We start from the raw sequence: 21,076 nt of genomic DNA, 5'->3' as shown, positions 1-21,076 counted from the left end.
AGTAACTGATGATGGAAGAATCAATGGAATGAGAAAGTGGGAGAAACAGAAGAACCTCGAGGAAATCTACGCACACGGTACCTTTGTATTCTAGAAATTTGAATGACAATTTAATAAAACTTAAAATTGTATACAGCATTCGAACAGTGACTAAATGACTGAATGATCGAAGCAAAAATTCGAACAGTCATGGAAAACGACTAATTGGATAATTATGAGTGTGCTGCAAGGCAAAAAAACATTTTTGTTTCAAAAAAATATATAAAATTATTTCTTCCAGTAACATTCAAACGTAATTTTAAAGATGTATATTATTTTGTTTTTCGAGATTTTTTTTTTTAAACAAAACATTGCAAGAACTATACAGGGTTGGAATAAATGATTGATCAGGTTAGAAAACACTGTTTGTGGAGGTCTCCAGATCTCACACTATGTGATTTCTTATTACACGGAATACATGAAGGATTGAGCAGCTTATTTAATACCTATGCAAACAATAGTGAAAAACTAAAGAAACGGATCCCTGAAGTTGTGACAAACATTGACGAGAAAATGCTATTGAATATATGAACGAACTGGAGGGCCGATGCGGCTCAGTGGTAAAGCGTTCACTCCTGGTGAATGGGGTCCCTGGTTTGACCCCAGCTCGCGCCATGTAAGCTTTGTGTGGTGGACAAACACCGTGTGTAGGGGTTTTCTCGGGGTTCACCCGTTTCCTCCCACTTTCTTCATTCCACCATTTCATTCATTTCTCATCATCACCGTCTCCCTTAGCCTCAGTGCATAATTGTGGGACGCCCATCTTACCCCCTCAAATATATTGTAACTGGAAATACAAGGGTTTAAAGAGAAAAACCCTTTCTTATAAGACTTTTTTCTTCTTATTTTGCCTCGAAACATTTCGGCTTTTCTGCGGTCAGTCGAACTTCTTGATGGGTTTAACCTATCACATTCTCTGAAGGTTTCATGATTGCTTGGGCAATCATAAGAACAGCTCTTACTGGGGAACAACCACAAGCCCTTGCAATCACGGACTAGCCATAATCTATCAGGCAGATCCTGTAAGGTAGGGTTCATCCCATCCAAAAGGGAGAATGCGAGCAAGGTGGACACGCTTATACACTATATATCCATTGGAGGTCCCATTTTTACCAGTAAGATTTTGGATTTCTGCTTCTGTCCCAGAAATAGGCCTTGCAACGGGATTCCTGTGGATATCTCTGGGCTTTATGCGGATAATCACACGAGGACCTATGGACATCCACGTAGGACATTCAAAGATAATCCCATTGACCGTTGTAATATTGTGTTATGTAGATTGATTGTGTCACACGTAGTGTTGTAAAATTTCCGGAAATTTTGAATCTGCTGGTGAAAAAACGTTTTTTTTTTCGGTTTCTTTCCGGAAAAATTGGAAAAATTGGGAAAATAACAAAAATCTTTGTATTAAGTTAGTTCTACTAGTAATGGAACAGTTTTTTTTCCAAACGCGTGAAAAATGTAAGTTGAGAAATATCAATATTGTGAATACTTAAAAAAAGCATTAGAAAATAAAACTGTTGTAATTATTCTTGAAAATTAATAGTCTACACTCATTTTCTTTATGTGCCTTTTCGTCGTTTAGTCCTGGTTGTGCATTAATTACAGAACGTTTGCAATTGCATACACATCTACCATCATGAAGCGTTTACCGTATATTGCAACAAATAGGGCTCCGTTAGAGTGAAATTTTGTTAATTTTAACCAAATTACTTCTTAAAAGAAAGAGCAGTAGGCAAATTTCACTAACACTCATGCACTAAGACACAACGGCGCCGACTTTCCAAAATTTCTGTGGTGCATATCAATAACGGGACGTGTTAGCCTATATGTTTTTAGGGAAGTCTCGATATTTGATAGATTTGTTTTTACTTAAAAGCTTTTATAAACACTGAAATAAAGGGCTATGCTGTGATAAAGCAAAATATACCAGTACCATAAGGATAAGTTGGGGCTGCTCTACCTAGCTCAGTCGATAACATGGTTGACTTAAACGCAAGAGAAACGGGTTCAAACCCGGATCCAAACTAAAAATCTTGTGAGTGCGCCCCCCACACAAGATTATTTGTGTGGGTGCCGGAGCCCCGGAGCACCCACCTAGTCGGCGCGCATGCTAAGACATATAATTACTATTAATTAATATTCAAGTACAGACTTTAATATAAACTTTATGTACAAAATTTTGTATGTAAACAAATACGTGTTTTCTAGTGCGACAAGCGACAAATTATCTATATGTATAAAAATGAAAGCGACTATATTTGTAACTTAACAACTCTTGAACCACCAGAATGATCTCGATAAAAATTTACACCATATTTTCTAGATGAGGTTCGGGCCTGAGATGGATGTTACCATTTCACTTTGAAGGTGCAACTTGGAGGAAGGAAGTGCGGATATATATTGAAAATTACCGATCCTAGTGTCGAACCCATAGTTTTTGGGGTTGCTAAGGTGAACAGTGACATTTCCGATGAAGCTTAAGTTCAAATTCAGCACTGTAACTTGGAGGAAGGGTAGGAGAGATATATAAAATGATGGAAAATGACCAATATTATTGTCGAATCCATAGTTTTCGGGGTTGCTGAGATGAACAGTAATACTTTCGATGCGTTTAAATCAAAATTCATCCTCGTAACTTGGGGGTGGGAAGATATATAAATATGAACGAAAATAACCAATATTAGAGTGGAATCCATAGTTTTTGGGGTCACTGAAATGAACAGTAACACTTCCGATGCCGTTTATATCAAAACTCATCCTCGTAACTTGGGGCGGGGGAGAGGGGAGAAGTATATAAAAGTGATCAAAAATGATCGATATTAGTGTCGAATCCATGGTTTGAGGGTCGTGAGATGAACATTAACAATTCCAATGCTGTTTAAATCCAAATTCAGCGCCGCAGCTTTGGAGAAGGAGAAAGGATATATAAAAATGATCGAAAATGGCAGATATTGATGTCGAAATCATAGTTTTCGGGGTGGCTAACGAGGAAACGGTACTAAGTGTAAACAACCGATTTGGCTGGGGTCGGGATATGTGTTACGGGAGACCAAAGTAGGAGAACACGTATTTTGGCGTTTGGGCCCATACGCAGAAATTTCCGAAATACGGGGTCCCAAAGTGGTCCTACATGCTATAATTAGGAAGCGAATGACGTTACTTGTACACAACCGATTTGGCTGGGGTCCGGATATGTGTTACGGGAGACCAAAGTAGGAGACACGTATTTTGGCGTTTGGGCGCATACGACGAAATTTGCGAAATACGGGGCCCCAAAGTGGCCCTCCATGCTATAACTAGGAAGCGAATGACGTTACTTGTTCACACCGATTTGGCTGGGGTCCTGATATGTGTTACGGGAGACCAAAGTAGGAGACACGTATTTTGGCGTTTGGGCCCATACGCAGAAATTTCCGAAATACGGGGCTCCAAAGTGGCCCTACATGCTAGAACTAGGAAGCGAATGACGTTACTTGTACACAATTGATTTGGCTGAGGTCTGGATATGTGTTACGGAAGACCAAAATAGGAGACACGTATTTTGGCGTTTGGGCCCATACGCAGAAATTTTCGAAATACGGGACCCCAAAGTGGCCCTACATGCCATAACTAGGAAGCGAATGACGTTACTTGTACACAACCGGTTTGGCTGGGATTCGGATATGGCTATTATAAGCCCAAGTCGAAGACATGTAGTTTATCTTCCGACAAAATCTGACAGGGCGGCAAACTTTACTTCCGCCACTGTGCTCGGTTTCCTGACAGCAACGCCAAATCGATTAAATATTAATGTTCACTCTCCTGCACAGAAGTGTACCGTCCGGTTTCCACACATCCTAGCCATAGAAATACAAGCGAAAAACGCAAACATTCTTTCGCTCCGTTGACACCCTCGTGGTCAGCAGATCCCCTCGACGGCTCGTTCCAGCTGGACATCTGTTCAGAATTGCATGGTTACCACATACGCCAACTTCATGGCCTTATTGAAAATCTACCAATATCGGACCCTGTACATTCGACATTCCTTTTTGTGGGACCTAACAACAAACACAAGTCTCATACCTTTGGATATATTATAACATATTCCAACCCAGGCCAACATTTTGCACCAGTAACGCCATTCGCTTCCTAGCTATGGTATGTAGGGCACTTTGCGGCCCCGTATTTCGGAAATTTCTGCCTATGTGCCCAAACGCCAAAATACGTGTCTCCTACTTTGGTCTTCCGTAACACATATCCGGACCCCAGCCAAATCGGTTGTGTATAAGTAACGTCATTCGTTTTCTAGTTATAGCATGTAGGGCCACTTTGGGGTCCCGTATTTCGGAAATTTCTGCGTATGGGTCCAAACGCCAAAACACGTATCTCCTACTTTGGTCTCCCGTAACACATATCCGGACTCCAACAAATCGGTTGTGTACAAGTAACGTCATTCGCTTCCTAGTTATAGCATGTAGGGTCACTTTGGAGCCCCGTAATTCGGAAATTTCTGCGTATGGGCCCAAACGCCAAAATACGTGTCTCTTACTTTGGTCACCCGTAACACATATCCGGACCCAAGCCAAATCGGTTGTTTACACTTAAGACCGTTTCCTCGTAAGATGAACAGTCACACTTCTGATGCCGTTTAAATCCAAATTCAGCCCCTATTATCGTAAAGGGGGAGGGTGAAATGTAAAAGTAATTGAAAATGACTAATACTAGTGTCGAATTCATAGTTTTGGGGGTCCCTAAGTTTATTGGTGACAGTTTTATTGTCCTTTATACCCAAAATGAAACGTATTCTCTCCGTGCGAAGAACAGGTATTCTGCTAGTCTTTAATAATAACGAACGGAAGTTTCACATGTTAAATTCTTTAATATATTTGTTGCTGCTCAAATTTACAGACTTGTGCGGTTTATGTGTGTATATGTAAATAAGATCATGTTTCTTTTAGAGTTGTTCGAAAAATATACAAATAATAAAGAGAGATTTTTATCAGGAATCAGACAACTAAAAAAGAAAATTTAAAAGCTGTTGCTTTAAGTATTTTTCCTCTAGCGAAATACGCTGTATATATGCTGCAGACACGTTGCAGCAAATAAGATTAGCATCAGGCGAAGAAATAGTTTTTAAATTATATTTTCCGAGTTTTTCCAATATTTCCGAACAAACAATTTTCTCTAATGGGTTCAAAATTTCCAAAAAATTTACACAGCACAAGGAAGATACGTATCTCCATTATATATATATATATATATATATATATATATATATATATATATATATATATATATATATATATATATATATAATTTTAACATACTGATATTAACTGAAATGATTCTGGCCCTGTTATTTTAACACTTCCCTGCCATAAAACGGTAACTTTATAAGATTACTTAACATAATTAAATGCGTCTATATTAATTAATCTAACTAGGATTATTTTAGGGACTTTTGTAGTCATAACTCCATTCTATCACGGTGCTAACTTTAAACAAGTGGTACAAATATATTTGTTGCCATAAAATTTCCCTACTCTAATACAAGAAACATAAGTACTCAATGATCTTAACTGTAAACTAGTAAATATAAAATAGTTTTCATTTTAAAAGCATAATGTAGTAAAATATTTGAAAATTTCAATTTTTCCCAATTTTTCCGTTTCTTTTCCAAGCTCGAAAAAAAAACGGTAATTTTTTTTAAACCCAAAATTTCCGTTTTTTTTCAGCCCTTTACAACACTAGTCACACGTGTTGTAGCACATTATCAAATGGTAAGACTTAACCTGTAGAATGAGGATTAATTTTACAATTGCCTTTCTGCTCAATCAAGAAGAAGTATTTCTATTATTAGATAAAATAATTAAGATAATATCAAGCTTTCAACACTGTCTCGTTCTCGAGGAAAGTTCTCATGTAACCATTAGGAGATAACATTAGCACAGAAATTACTGTTTATCCTCTGGATCTAACGAAGAAACTTACATGAAATAAGAGCGTAATGTAAGATAATGTAATCCTAAAGTACACAGAAAGAAATGTTAAGTAATACAAGATATCTCGCACGTGTTTTCACTTGCCTTTTGTTTGAATGAGAAATCTCTTTTGATAGATTCAACTGATAATACTCTTAAGGGTAATTCTTACTAACCGATAAACTGGATATGTCAGGTTGGCGAAGAAAGCTTGGACTTTACAATAAATTGAGGGTTTTGGGTTCGAACAAACACAACAACATTTCTTGAGTATTTTCGAGGCACTTCTATGAGTTGAGTTGAGTTGATTTTGAGCTTAACATCCACTTCAGCAGCGAGGCTATATGAGACGTAGACCTACTGAGTAACGTGGAATTTGAACCACATGAGCTCTCGCCGGGAATCGAACACCCGGTCTCCCACGCCAAAGGCGCGCACGCTAACCGCTTACAAGCAATGTACAGAACAAGGCACGATCAGATCCGACTCAAACTTCGCCCAGAGAACACATGATAGAAAAGAAGAAAAATGCCAAATTGGATCTGCCCTCATCCAGAAACACCGGAGATATGCTCCGCAACATAACGCACCACGCGACAATATGATATAAGGTAAACATCGCAAGATACCCGTTTATGTTGGAAACGGAAAGGATGGGCAGCACCAGGATATCAAGATATTTGATATGCTATAACACTGACTTGGCGGCCATCTTGAAAGCCGCCATCTTGGATATAGCGTAAGGTATTGAAATGAGAAGCGGGGTGTATGATATAACAATGTAAGGTAAAATGCAAAAGGAAAACCAATGATGTAACCGCGAAAATCATATGAGTAATGGTATGGACGGGACGAAGTGTAGAAGACTCGGGCAAAACAAACGTGTATTCGAAGGGCAGAATAAAAGGGCAAGAGCCCACGATAAATGGTACGCGGCAAGTAACTGCAACAGTGTCTGTGCATGGAAGTGCATCCGCCTTGACAGATTATGCCTTCCGAGGATATTGGTGCCTTTCTCTGATATTGTGACTGTTTGGGACCGTCGTGAAACAGTGTAGCAAACCGTGCAAAGGAAAAGATCCATTTGTAAAGAAATGTAAGCTAGAACAGGGCTGGCCTTTCCCATCCGTACGCACTTTGTTTCAGATAATGTTGTTTAAACGAACGTGGGTCGAAATGTCTCTTGTTCACACGAAACAACAAGAAAATTGAACAAGAAACGTACAAAACGGTGTCCAGGAGTGGGCTTCAATCACAGGTAGGTCGCGCTTTTGATCACCAAGCCAAGATGATATGTCCTACACTCCGGAGTGAGGTGCTGAATTGCTGTTCCATAAGAGGTAGTCCTTTGTAGATTAACACTATGTAGTCTCCAAACGAGTGATCGTATCGCGGGTTGCAATTGTGGTTTTCACTGTTCCAAACGGAATCCCAATATCCTCGGAAGGTATAATCTGTCAAGGCGGATGCACTTCCATGCACAGACACTGTTACAGTTACTTGTCGCGAACCATTTATCGTGGAGTCTTGCCCTATTATTCTGTCCTTCGAATACACGTTTGTTTTGCCCGAGTCTTCTACACTTCGTCCCATCCATACCATCATACATATGTTTTTCGCGGTTACATCATTGGTTTTCCTTTTGCATTTTACCTTACATTGATATATCATACACCCCGCTTCTCATTTTAATACCTTACGCTATATCCAAGATGGCGGCTTTCATGATGGCCACCAAGTCAGTGTTATAGCATATCAAATATCTTGATATCCTGGTGCTGCCCATCCTTTCCGTTTCCGACATAAACGGGTATTCTGCGACGTTTACCTTATATCATATTGTCGCGTGGTGCGTTATGTTGCGGAGCATATCTCCTGTGTTTCTGGATGGGGGCAGCTCTAATTTGGCATTTTTCTTTTTTTCTATTATATGCTCTCTGGGCGAAGTTTGAGTCGGATCTGATCGTGCCTTGTTCTGTACGTTGCTTGTTAACCACGAAGGACCTCCAGGCGCTTCTATGAATGACATCAAAAATCTTAATTTTAGATTAACACCTTGGAAGAGGGAGGGGACAGAATGAGACTACTAATCGAAATATTTAATGTATGGGCAGAAGAAAGCAGTATTTAAAATTTTAAGCTAAGGGGAATAACAGACTGTGCAGAGCTATTTCTTATACTTTTGTGATAATCAGGAAATTTTTGAAGTTTTGACCCATTTAAAATTAATTTGAATATAGGACGAACTCGAAACAAAGGCCAAGAAACCGAATTGGTCTTATACGTCTCGTACTGCGAGTTAAATTTTGGCTTCAGCGCCAATCGAAGAAGAAAGTAGTTTCATGTTATTTGGACAATTTCGAATAGATTCATCTGATAACGCCATTAAGGTTGAATCTCACTAACCGACAAACAGCAAGCGTTCGGCTGGCGACAGAACATTATTGTATTGGTGTATGTTTTGTATTGGTGTGCTCAAATATGCCGATAACCAGTGATGCTTTCAAGGAATGTCCTGGCGGGTGGAATTCCCACTTCGGACCACGGAACCTTATGGCTTATTGTGTTCAACGTGAATCCCCACTATTTTCGTTAAAAAAAAAAGTAAGAAAGAAAAAAGAAAAGAAAAAAGAAAAAAATATTTCAGTTTAAAATCCCATGATTATGCCCTTTAGGTTTTAGGCTAAGAAGGAAGATGATGATCAAGGTAAGTGAATGATAATGGCAGAATTGGTGGAATGGTAAAGTACCGAGAAAACGGAAATACACATAGATAAACCACGAACATTTATTGTCCACCACAAACTTACTTGGCCGGGGATCGAAGAGAGACCTCACGTACCAGAAGTAAGCGCTCAACCACTGAGCCATCGTGACCCCACTATTTTCGTAATACTACTTTACACCCCCTGTGTATTGAAATTACTTCCCGGAGAAAATCTTCTGAAACCATCACTGTCAACAACTGTTAGAAACGCAACGAACACAATTTGTACTACAGGCTAAGGATGGCTCAACTTCGTGATAATAAGGTATTTCGCGTTTTGTTAAAGAATCCCCATTATTTTCGTATATCTGTCATACATGCCGACTACGTGGGTGCTCTGGGACTCTGGCACCCACACAAGATTTTTAGTTTGGACCCAAGTTTGAACCCGTTTCGTTTGCTTTTAAGTTAGCCGTGTTACCGACTGAACTAGGGCAGCCCCAACGTATCCTTATAGTACCGGTATATTTTACTTTATCACGGCCACAGGCTGTGCTCATAAAAGATTTTAACTAAAAACAAATCAAACATCGAGGCTTCCGTGAAAACATGTAGGCTAACACGTCCCACCATTTATGTGCACCCACATAAATTTTGGAAAGTCGGTGCCGTTGATGTCTGTACGTGTAAGTATTCGTATACCCATATCATAAACTGAATCCACTTGGTGCTCATGCTCCCAAATTCGCTAGAGACATAACATTTCTGATATTGCCGTAGCACTCAGTGTTTCTTACTGGCATACTTTCTAAGGGGAGGGGGAGAGAAAATCCCTCCTTCCGAAGCAAAGATAAAAATTAATTGTGATTACATGTCACTCTTATAAAGAGCATGTCCTCTAGTAGTGTCCTAACGCAATCCCCCTCACGTTTTGATTTTGCCCCCTTCCCGGACAAGATTATTTTTTTTTAGAAAACCTGACACTGCAGATGTTTGTGGAGCAAATTAAATTAAGAAGTATCTAAGTTCAGTACAGAAGCTAGTAAAAATTATGTAAAGGACAATCACTCAATTGAAAGTAAGCCATCTGACGCAAGAACGCCCTAATATTTTTCCCAAGGCAACGGGGCAACTGACACACAAGCAAAGATTCGAACATAACACACCTTGATGTACACTCATGTCCAAAGTGATTGTAGCATATCTATAACTATAGTGTTGTAAGAATATAATTTGATAATGATTTTGCAGGGTACTTTTAATACTGATACTATGTGTATAATCGGGAAATGTATATTTGTTTGTAAAATTCATAGGAAAAGAATTATAAATACGAAAATTAGAGTGAGTAAAACAAAATGTTGCTAAATGGACAACAAAGTTTTATTGTTCTTATTTACTGCTCTTTTGACATGAAATTTTCCACATATATGTCTTTGCCGATTATACACATACTAACATTATAAGAAATACCGCGCGAATTCGTTATCAAGTTATATTCCTACAACAACATATTTATAGACATGCGACAATTATTTTGGACATGAGTGTACATAATAATTATTTCATTTAAAACCAACAAATCTAATATGTTTTGACATATATATGCCGAAGAAGTGAACTCCTTTTGAAAAGCCAGGGTGGAGATTGCCCCGTCTTCCTCCTCCGCTGCGGGTGCTGATGATCTGATGGGTCATACCCTGTATTTCGTTTGTAATTTAATATTCCTTTTCCGTATTGAAGTTATATAAAACGTATAACCATAACTTAACATGGAATATAAAATATATGAATCCTCAATAGAAATCGAGCCCAGATTTCTCCAGAAATAGAAGAGGCAGCTTAGACCTTGAACTGCTTGCTTATTTCACATGTGCAATCTTTGTTCTTGGCAGTCATTCGATGAATAAGTTTGGATATAGAACGCACACAATGTGCAGCGATGATTTCAAATGATGGAAAAGCATATTATTATTTATTATACTGAAATTAACTTCCATTTTCTTGTAAAGATTGTCCATCATAATGCAACTCCAGGCAGTGGTGTAACTAAGGGCTTGGGGGCCACCCCGCAGACAGCGTGGAATGGGGCCCCTTCTCTACGCCCTACATCACGATTTAGGAGCCCCGTGGTGGCTTGGCCCCCCCTCCACAATGCGGGGTCTGCGGGGCCCTTATTTACGCCCCTGACTCCAGGTGAGATTTTCATACTAATGAAAATTGCGCGTGTTTATTAGAGTTGCATAAGTGTAGTTAGTGTTGCTCTTGAGACGAAATATTTCTCGTCTCGTCTTAAAAACGACATGAGAAGTGCACTTTCGAATTCGAGACAAGACGAAAAAACATTTACAATTCTCGTCCCGAAAAGGAGACGAGAAATTTCTCGAGTCTTGTAGGCAATATTAGTTCATCCGTCTTAGGTCTCGTACCTATGTATAGAAAAAAAAAAAAAAAAAAGAATAAATTGATAAAGTAATTGTAAGAGCACAATGAAGAGCATTTATCAACGTTTAAGGATACACAAGTATTACACAATAAACTTCAACTATATGTATGGTTTAAATGTTGTTATGCCACACCCTTCGTGGACTTCTCGTGATGCATAAGGATTCTGATAACTTCTAGATACGAGGAAAGATTAGATACTAAGGTTACAAGGTTGATATTTCTGGAATTTAATCTGTTATAGAGGAATGAGGAGTGTGCGGTAATAATTTTACTACGTAGAATTGGTAACTGTGCAGAGTTTTAGCCACACGCCACCTACGGCGCTAATGGCACGTAAACACAAATGGCTACTCATTTGGAAGACTGGTCTCGCGAAGAAGTCCGCTCAGTTATTCGAATTCTGTGGGCGAAACATGTAACTGGAGCTGAAATTCGCCGGCAGCTGGTAGAGGTTTACGGCCCGGACTTCTCATCGAGTGCGTCATCTTCCTTCACGACAACGCGCACCCACATACAACTCAGAAGACCACCACGCTGTTGAAGCAGTTTCGCTAGGACATCATCGACCACCCTCCCTACAACCAGGACCTCGCTCCAAGCGACTTTCACCTGTTCCCGCACTTGAAGGAGCACTTAGGATACCGTCGCTTCGCTTCAGACGAGGTGAAACTCTTCGTGACAACGTGTCTCAACTCGCAAGTACAGGATTTTTACAAGGAGGAATCTGCAAACTCATCCTACGATGTTGGCTGTATAGGTTGTATGAAATAATAAATACACGTTTTACTGCAGGCTTTGTAATCTTAGTTTCTGATCACCCCTCGTAAAATTACGATGGAAACAAGGGCACATAGTTTGCACATAAATTTATAAAACGAGACGAGACGAGAAAAGGGGTTCCGGAAATCGATATAAGACAAGAAATAATCCTTCGAGAATCGAGACGAGACTTCTACATAACTTTACGAGACGAGACGAGAACACGCCATCTCTCGACTCGTCTCATAGACAACACTAATCACATGCTCAAAACAATGGTTTGCTCTAAATCAATGCAAGATTATTTTTTCTCACTTGGCTTAAATTTACTTTTTTAACGTATACATATAACATATTTAACCTAAAAATGAACGAAAACGAGTATGATTCTTCTTTGTGGGGGAAGGGAAAGGAAGTAAAGGAAAGAAGAGAGAGGGAGAGGGGTTAATATTTACACGAAAAAAGTTAAAACTTGCAAATTTTAATCATTATCCTATTTTCTTTTTACAGGATTTCTGGTTGATAAATTTGGAAGATTCAAGCCAGTAGTTGTGCTCGGTTTCATGTTTAATGCAGCTTTCCACCATTCGTTAATGCTTATGCCAAGCGTCCAATCACATCGAATGTTTCCAGATGCTTACTTTGTACCTGATTATAACAACAATAGAACTGAAATCTGGTGGCAACCCTGCTCAGAAGAAAGTAGTTGCAATGTATACGAGAACACACCATTAAGTGTTACCTCGTGTTATTGTTTGGATGCTCTCTCACTTAACGTGTCTTCGAGTGGTGAAAATTTGAACTTTGAGTTGAATCTTTTACCGGAAAGCACGAATAGTAATGATTTTTTACGAACTATTTTGTACGAACGACTAAACAACACACAAAACTTCGATTGTCATGGTGTTATTGTATCTAAACAACACAAGATCAAAGAAATTCAGTGTTCAGTTTTACGATGTCATTTTGCGCAAGATATACCAGACAACTGTCCTCTTGTATACGATAAGGCTAATAGAATTATTTTTTGGATTTATTTTCTGCTTCGATTCTTGGCCACATGGGCGCTATCTGCAAGTGCCACCATGATGGACCCTATTATTTTATTGATGATTGAAAAATTCGGTGGACAATTTGGAAGAGAAAGAATCTTTACTACGATTGGAATGGCTATCTTTTCGCCGTTCACAGGATTGTTAATAGACCAAAGGAGTCGTAAATTAGGTAATGATTTGATTATTCATTAATGTTACTTTGATAATACTTTTAGACCATAATTTGGGGCAGGAAGTGGATAAATAGCGAAAGCCCTCAATGTGTGCATGTCAATTATCAATGGATAGAGTTGCATTGGGAATAATTTACTTTCCGAGACTTGGATTCAGAGATTGTGCATTTTCAACTTACATATCAATAACTTATCTTGAAAAAAGAAAGCTATCGGCATCGAAATTGGAGACTTGCTAACTCAAATGAAATGCAATCCTTATGTTTTACGTCCCACGATTATGCCGGCTAGGCTAAAGGAGACGGTGATGATAAGAAATGATGGTGGAATGAAGAAAGTGGAAGGAAACGGGAGAATCCCGAGAAAACCCCAAAACACGGTGTTTGTAAACAACAAAGTTCACTTGGTACGAGCGGGATCGAACCAAGAACGCCATGCACCAGGGGTGATGCTCTACCACTGTTGCTAACTCAATTCCAGTATGCAGTTTCCAATTAGTTTCCGCTTTCGGGGTAGGGTATATCCAGCAACTGCGCACAAACAACACATAATTATACATACACGACTCATCTTGACGGAAGAAACCGATCGGTAAAGAATTTAGACACTTTCTTTATTTTCCGAGTTATACCTAACAATTGGGTAGGGGTCTATATGCAACTTACTTATCGATCAACTCGTCTACGGAAAGGCAAATTAAATACGAAATCGGGTGGCCGAAAGTGTCCAATTTTGGTACCGATCGCTTTCTTTCATCAACGCGAGTTGCGATTGACATATATAGGCTGTATGTGTGCAACCACTGGATATACCCTATCCACCGGAAAACTAAATTATTCCATTCACGGTGGGACCTATTTTGCAACCTGTCGTGATTTCTTTCGCAAACACTTCCACAAACGCATTTCAAATGTGCAGCAGCTTTAGGTATACCTTAATTATAATTACCCTTTTCTTTTTCATAGAATTAAGACTTATCTAAAGCTGCAACACATGTGAAATTCATATGTGGAAGCGTTCGCGAAAGAAATCACGACGGGGTACGAAATGGATCCCAATCGTAATATGAGGATTAGAAACAATGTTATATCTTAGTCTACAATTATAGAAAAGTAATTTTGAAGCTCTGCAAAGGTTTCTTTTTCTAAAAAAAAATGTTAAGACTTCACGAAATCAAACAGGTTAAAGTTATCTGCACCGACAAAAAAAAAAAAAAAAAAAAGGAAGCAAGAGTAGTGGGAGGTTTCCAACGCAAACAAAGAGCACTCTACAGGATTGCATCTGTACAAGAGTTTTTATATACACAAATAAATCTTAGAGTGATGAATTCAGTTCAACACACCGGGGTGAAAAGTAATACTGCAAAAGTACTGGGAATCCGTATTAAGAACGACAGAAGACATGACCCTGGGAAATAATTTCGTGACTTCGGAAGGGGGAAATGTTTCCAAGAGTTACCCAATGAAACCATCACTATATGTAGCAGAAGGAAAAGTATACTATATGGTTTTGAATTAGAATAGAGAAATGAGTTATACATTTTCTACATACAATGGTAGGTTATTAACTTATGGTAAAATATATAGGGTAAACCTACCTAACTTCGTGATATACCTTATTTCGTGATACGAGACAAATTATTCTTCACAGAGGAAGGTATGCATTATAGATAGAGTTACAGCGAAGCTCAAGAGAGGACAGGAATACCGACAAGTGGTGAAAAAGTTTTCCACTGGTAACTGTTACCGTGCGGACGTCACTCACGATGTTAGTTGGTCAATAGGGTAGAAAGCGGTTCTCAGTCAAGTGACTTTCGAAGACCAAATATTTTGTGTCTGTGTACGATGTCATTGTGTAGCTGTTGTTACAGACGTTTGCTCTAAAAATACTCTGGTTATCATTTTGTATATCATATTCTTATAAAATTTTGTGCCAGGATGGCTCATGGTCGATATGAGTTTCACTACCTCTTCAACTTTCCTTCATTAAAGCATTTTCCGTAAATAATACCATATCTGGCTTCATTAACACGGAAATATTTCTTCTGAATCCTCACTCAATATACAGTGAAGCACTTACAACAGTCCCAAGACGTCTCGATTCCTCTCTGGATGTAACTAGGTCTGTATGCGCTGAGTATGAATCACTCGCTTAGACCAGTAGTTCTACATCACCAATGGATAGTCTTCTCCGTATACCGAATTTAATCCTGCCTAACAAAAACAACATTGTTTCTGGCAGAAAAGCTCGACGAGACACAAAGGCAACAGTTTATCTTCTTGATCAGTCTACAACGTCGACGGTAAATGTCACTACAGTGCAACATGATTTTCCAGCTAAAAAGAACAAGTGTCAGCGTAAGCAAACTGATGACTTGAGCGCTAGTTGTAAGGAGCGCTACGGTTCGGGGAAGAATAGTAGCCCCTGGATACAGTGCTGCTCCTGTTTATGGTGGTTTCATGAAAGGTGCTAAAATCTAAATTCAGCTAACATAACCATTTTCATTTCCTATATTTTTCTCCTCTTACGCTACTAAGCCTAGTAAGAAGCAGACATTCTTCTTCTGGTTCTAACATTCGATGTTCTACGAGGGCCGCGGTGGCTCAGTGGTAGCGCGTTCATCTCTGGTACTGGGACTCCCGGATTCGATCCCAGACCCCGCCAAGTAAACTTTGTGGTAGACAAACACCGTATGCATGGGTTTCCTCAGGGTTCTCCCACTTTCTTCATTCCACAATTTTATTCATTTCTCATCATCACCGACTCCTTTAGCCTAGCCGGGATAATCGTGGGACGTAAAACTCAAAGATTTCATTATATTTTTTAAGATGTTCTATGACTTATATGAGTTGTATTTTATAAATGTTATGTGTTACATTCTATGACTTATATGTGTTATATTCTATGACTTATATGCAGGGGTGCCCACCCCCTTATGTCCATGACGCACCCCCCTTAATTGTCTATCCATAGGTGTTCTTCCATGAAAAAAAATCTTTTCGATTAATTTTTACATCCCCTCAAACATATTTATATAGATTTTTAACTTCCCAAATATTTCAATGACGCAGTTTGCGTCATAGCCCCCTTTGTGGGCACCCCTGCTTATATGTGTTATGTTCTATTACCTATATGTGTTTTATTCTATGGCTTATATGTGTTATATTCTATGACTTATATGTGTTGTTTGTTTTATTCTATTACCTATATGTGTTTTATTCTATGATATATGTGTTATATTCTATGACTTATATGTGTTTTATTATATTACCTATATGTGTTTTATTCTATGGCTTATATGTGTTATATTCTATGACTTATATGTGTTATATGTTTTATTCTATTACCTATATGTGTTTTATTCTATGATATGTGTTATATTCTATGACTTATGTGTGTTTTATTCTATTACCTATATGTGTTATATTCTATTACCTATATGTGTTTTATTCTATTACCTATATGTGTTTTATTCTATTACCTATATGTGTTTTATTCTATGATATATGTGTTATATTCTATGATTTATGTGTTATATTCTATGGCATATATGTTATATTCTATTACTTATATGTGTTACCTATATGTGTTTTATTATATTACCTATATGTGTTTTATTCTATGATATATGTGTTATATTCTATGACTTATATGTGTTATATTTTGTATTACCTATATGTGTTTTATTCTATGATATATGTGTTATATTCTATGACTTATATGTGTTATATTCTATTATCTATATGTGTTTTATTCTATGACATATATTATATTACCTATATGTGTTTTATTCTATGACATATATGTTATATTCTATTACCTATATATGTTTTATTCTATGATATATGTGTTATATTCTATTACCTATATGTGTTTTATTCTATTACCTATATGTGTTTTATTCTATGACATATATGTTATATTCTATTACCTATATATGTTTTATTCTATGATATATGTGTTATATTCTATTACCTATATGTGTTCTATTCTATTACCTATATGTGTTTTATTCTATGATATATGTGTTATATTCTATGACTTATATGTGTTATATTCTATTACCTATATGTGTTTTATTCTATTACCTATATGTGCTTTATTCTATGACATATATTCTATTACCTATATGTGTTTTATTCTATGACTTATATTCTATGATATATGTATTATATTCTATAACTTATGTGTGTTAAATTCTCTGACTTATATATGTTGCATTCTTTAGGATACGTCGATTACTCAGCAGCTTTTTATACCCACGATGTCCTTCTTGTAATCTCTGCGGTGGCCATCATTTTAATGCCGCTGGAAGGAAAGCTCCCTGCAGATCATCTATGGCAAGATCTAAAGAAGATCATTCGAATGCCTAATCTCATAATTTTCATTTTGTTCGTCTTTGTACTGGGAAACTTCTGGGGATTCATTGAATCATTCCTCTTTATCTATCTGAAAGAACTTCAAGCTCCCAATTATTTGCTTGGTAAGTACACAGAGATTTGTTTTAAAAAATAATTTTGTTCGTGAGGTTACTAATTACTTATATATATATATATATATATATATATATATATATATATATATATATATATATATATATATATATATATATATATCGCATTAAATATATAGGGCAGGTTTTTACTTTGACTCGGACAGCGACTGCAACACTGTTCCCGGAGCAGTTTACGAATCACATTGAAGTTGCTCTATCCGATCGTGTGACGTAATGTCACGTGGCATTATCATGGGGGTAAAGGTGGAATACAACAAGCCCTACTGGGCTTCTAACCCTCTTCGCTCGCTGAAGCTCGCTCAGCTATGTTTCGTAACGTAAGTAAATCACTTTTTTAATGAATAAAGTTGTGTGCGAAAAGTGGACTATATGATAGTTCCAACAAGGCACAAACAGTTCCAACAAGTGACTGAAGCACAAACAAGTCCAGGAAGTGACTTAACCTATAAGAATCGATTGAAGTCACTGTCCGAGTCAAAGTAAAATCTTGCCATTTATAGTAACAGGTAGATTATTATTAACTGTTACTAAGTATTCTACCTTCTGGGAGGTCCTGAGACTAATAGAAGATCCTCCTCTCTCTTAGGTTAGGGTTGGAAATGTTTCTTCCACGTTTCTCCATCTTCAGCTTCCTCCGTTAACTCCCAATATATTCTTGTTTTCCAAAACATCGATAAGTTGTGTTCTTCTTCTTGCTCCTCGCTTTCCTTCCATGTTACCCTCTATAGCGGTATGAAGAAGGAATTTTTTTTTGCAAGGTGTGTTCAATCCAGATGGCCTTTTCACGAATGATGAATAAGAGCGTCCTCTTCTCTCTTTCTCATTTTAAAACATCTTTCGTTTGTTACTCTATTTGTCCGTTTTACTTTCTCCATCTTCTTCCAACGCCACATTTTGAAGCTCTTTAAGTATTTCTTCTCTATCTTCCGTAATGTCCAAGTCTCTGAACCATACAATTTCATGCACCATATATCGCATGCATTTTACCATCTCCTTCCTTAGTCGAGCTAGCCTGCTAGTTAGGGGTGAACTTTTCTTGTTGAATGCCTCTTTTGCTTACAGTAATTCTTGACCTGATCTCTTTGGTACAGTAAGCGTCTTTCGTCAAAATACTTTCCAGATATTTGAAATGGTCGACCTCTTCAAGCTCTCTTTGTTCTATTCTGATCATCAAGGATGTGTTTTTACGGGATATTCTCATTTTCTTTTTTTATTTTTCGTTGTTGATTTCTATTCCATATTATTTCTCAGTGTCACTATTCTGTTTATCATCTGTTCCCAAATTTTGAAATCTCATACTTCAGTTAATGGTTACTTCATTAAGCATTCACTGAAAATGTTGAATAAGTAGGGCGACATACTATATTCTTGTCTGACTCCTCTTCCAACCTCCACAATGTTGGTTTCTCCTTGATTCAGGCACAACTTCACTCTTTGTCCTGTGTATAGGTTGCGAATGAGTCGACGGTCTCTCTAGTCGGCCTCGATTTCTTTAAGTATTTCTAGAAGTTTGGTTTAAGTGTTAAGTGATCCGGATGAAAACTTTTGCCAGTCGATGAACTTTTTACCTCGAGATCACTGAACCTTCTTTACTTGCTTTTTCTTAAGTAATGCAACAAGTGTAACATCCAGAAAATCCTTCGGCCATTCACTACTTCACTTTTCAGCAATTGAATCCTTTGCCATCTTCATAAACTTCTTCTGCTTCGTTTACGATATCTCTTGGGCAGTTCTTCTGGTCATGTAGATCCTTTATGTATTTCTTTAAAGCCTAAGAATTCTTTGATATCAGTAACTACGTGATCTTATTGAGCTTCGACTTCAAAAATGCGTATACTTTTGTTAGTTCTTCCACCCAATTTCTGTTTTTTCTTGATATACCAGATTATATCTGTCATGGTGTTGAAGTTTCATTATTTCATCACATATTGCTTCTATATGTTTTTCTCTGATTCTGCCAGTTTCCTATCTCAATTCATTATTCAGCTGTCTGTATTCTTTGATGTCCATAGTTTACATCTTTCTGTGTTTCTCCATTTTCTTAAGCATCTCTTGCAAAATGAAAGGTCTTGAAAACGACTATAAAATTATTCCTATTTTGTAGGTATTAAGTGGCCCATTTTCCGAAATTGCCACATTGTTTGTTATTTATTTATAAAAATAAGGAAAAAATGTGAATCGTAGTAAAAAATCATTAAGCTTTTATTGATTGCAGAATTATCTTGGGTATCTTTATAACGTCTTCATGAATCAAGCATATTAGTTAGTATATGTTATAAGCACAGTACAAACCCCACGAAATTATATGTAAAAAAAATTAGCAATATCTTGTTTTAACCCATTACTGCCCCTTGGCAACTTAAGTTGCCATGGCAATTTTTCGTCATAGCGCAAAAACTCATGGATTGGCATTGCTAGTTGTAACCGTAAAGTAACTTTGGGGTCTGTTTCGTTATAGAATTGTTGCATTTTCTTTTTATAATATATTGATGCGGGATTAGCAGTATTTTTTGGGTACAATGTGTTTAGAAGAGAAAGACGCAACTGAATTAATTTGAAAGACTCCAGAAGAAAGGATTGAGGGTCTGTAAAGGAAAGATTGATTTGATTTTGATAGTTATGATTTTCCAGCGTATTTTCTTCTTGAAAATTGTAACTTTTCAAAATGTTCCCTTTTTTTTGAATATGGTGCCTGTTGGGAACTTACGTTGCCGGGCTAAAAAAACAAGAAAAAAACATAAATATTTTTCAAAAATATTCTAACACATATTTTAGAGTACTAGTAAGACCAAATAGGCGAAAAAACTTTTCAAAATACCAGTGGGAAATTCTGGGCACTAATGGGTTAATTATGCAATGATGGCAAACCTAAAATAAGATTATTTTTTTTACGTGTACATATGTAAGTTTTTCTCTCACGAACATTAAAAAGATGAGGTAGACTTTAATGGATTAGGTGTAGACAGAATAGCTATCTCCTCGGGTGCGACACTGGAAATATATGGCGTTACATAAGATTCAACATGGCAAACGATAAACACCGTATTGTTAAAAACAAAACAAAAAAAAATATTAGTGAGACGTTTTGTAAGACAATACATAAAAGAACTCGGCAAATGCTTTCAATGCTTTCAATTTCAATATTTTACACCCGCACATTTTTCTCTTTCAAAGAGTATAAGAATTGCATAACCAAAAGGAGTTAACAAGTCAGTCTCTTTTTGGATTGTAAAACTATGGTATACTTCTAAACTATGTGAATTCAAAACTGAAACCGGAAGTAACTTCCGGTTGCTATAGGGGAATAAGGACGGACATGGAATTTGTTCTTCGGACGTTGACTCTAAATGAAAAACAGTTTCCCACTACCTCTTACAGTTATTACTACTGTATGTGGGAATCAATATTAAAAGCGG

The 21,076-nt window shown here is 37.4% G+C and overlaps 1 protein-coding gene across 1 annotated transcript in view; it reads left to right on the top strand.

Annotated features, from left to right (window-relative positions):
* LOC145684039 (major facilitator superfamily domain-containing protein 6-like) overlaps positions 1 to 21,076 on the top strand; it is a 116,421-nt gene that overhangs the window by 59,100 nt on the left and 36,245 nt on the right. Inside the window, exons 4-5 of the mRNA XM_081755866.1 lie at positions 12,427 to 13,140; positions 17,373 to 17,627. Of these exons, the coding sequence (XP_081611992.1) occupies positions 12,427 to 13,140; positions 17,373 to 17,627 (969 nt within the window). The remainder of the gene's footprint in view (positions 1 to 12,426; positions 13,141 to 17,372; positions 17,628 to 21,076) is intronic.

This window comes from Thermobia domestica, chromosome 4 (genome assembly GCF_964235325.1).
Source record: "Thermobia domestica chromosome 4, izTheDome1.hap1.1, whole genome shotgun sequence".
NCBI lineage: Eukaryota > Metazoa > Arthropoda > Insecta > Zygentoma > Lepismatidae > Thermobia > Thermobia domestica.
The sequence above is the reverse complement of the archived record's forward strand: the minus strand, read 5'-3'. Positions and strand labels throughout refer to the sequence as shown.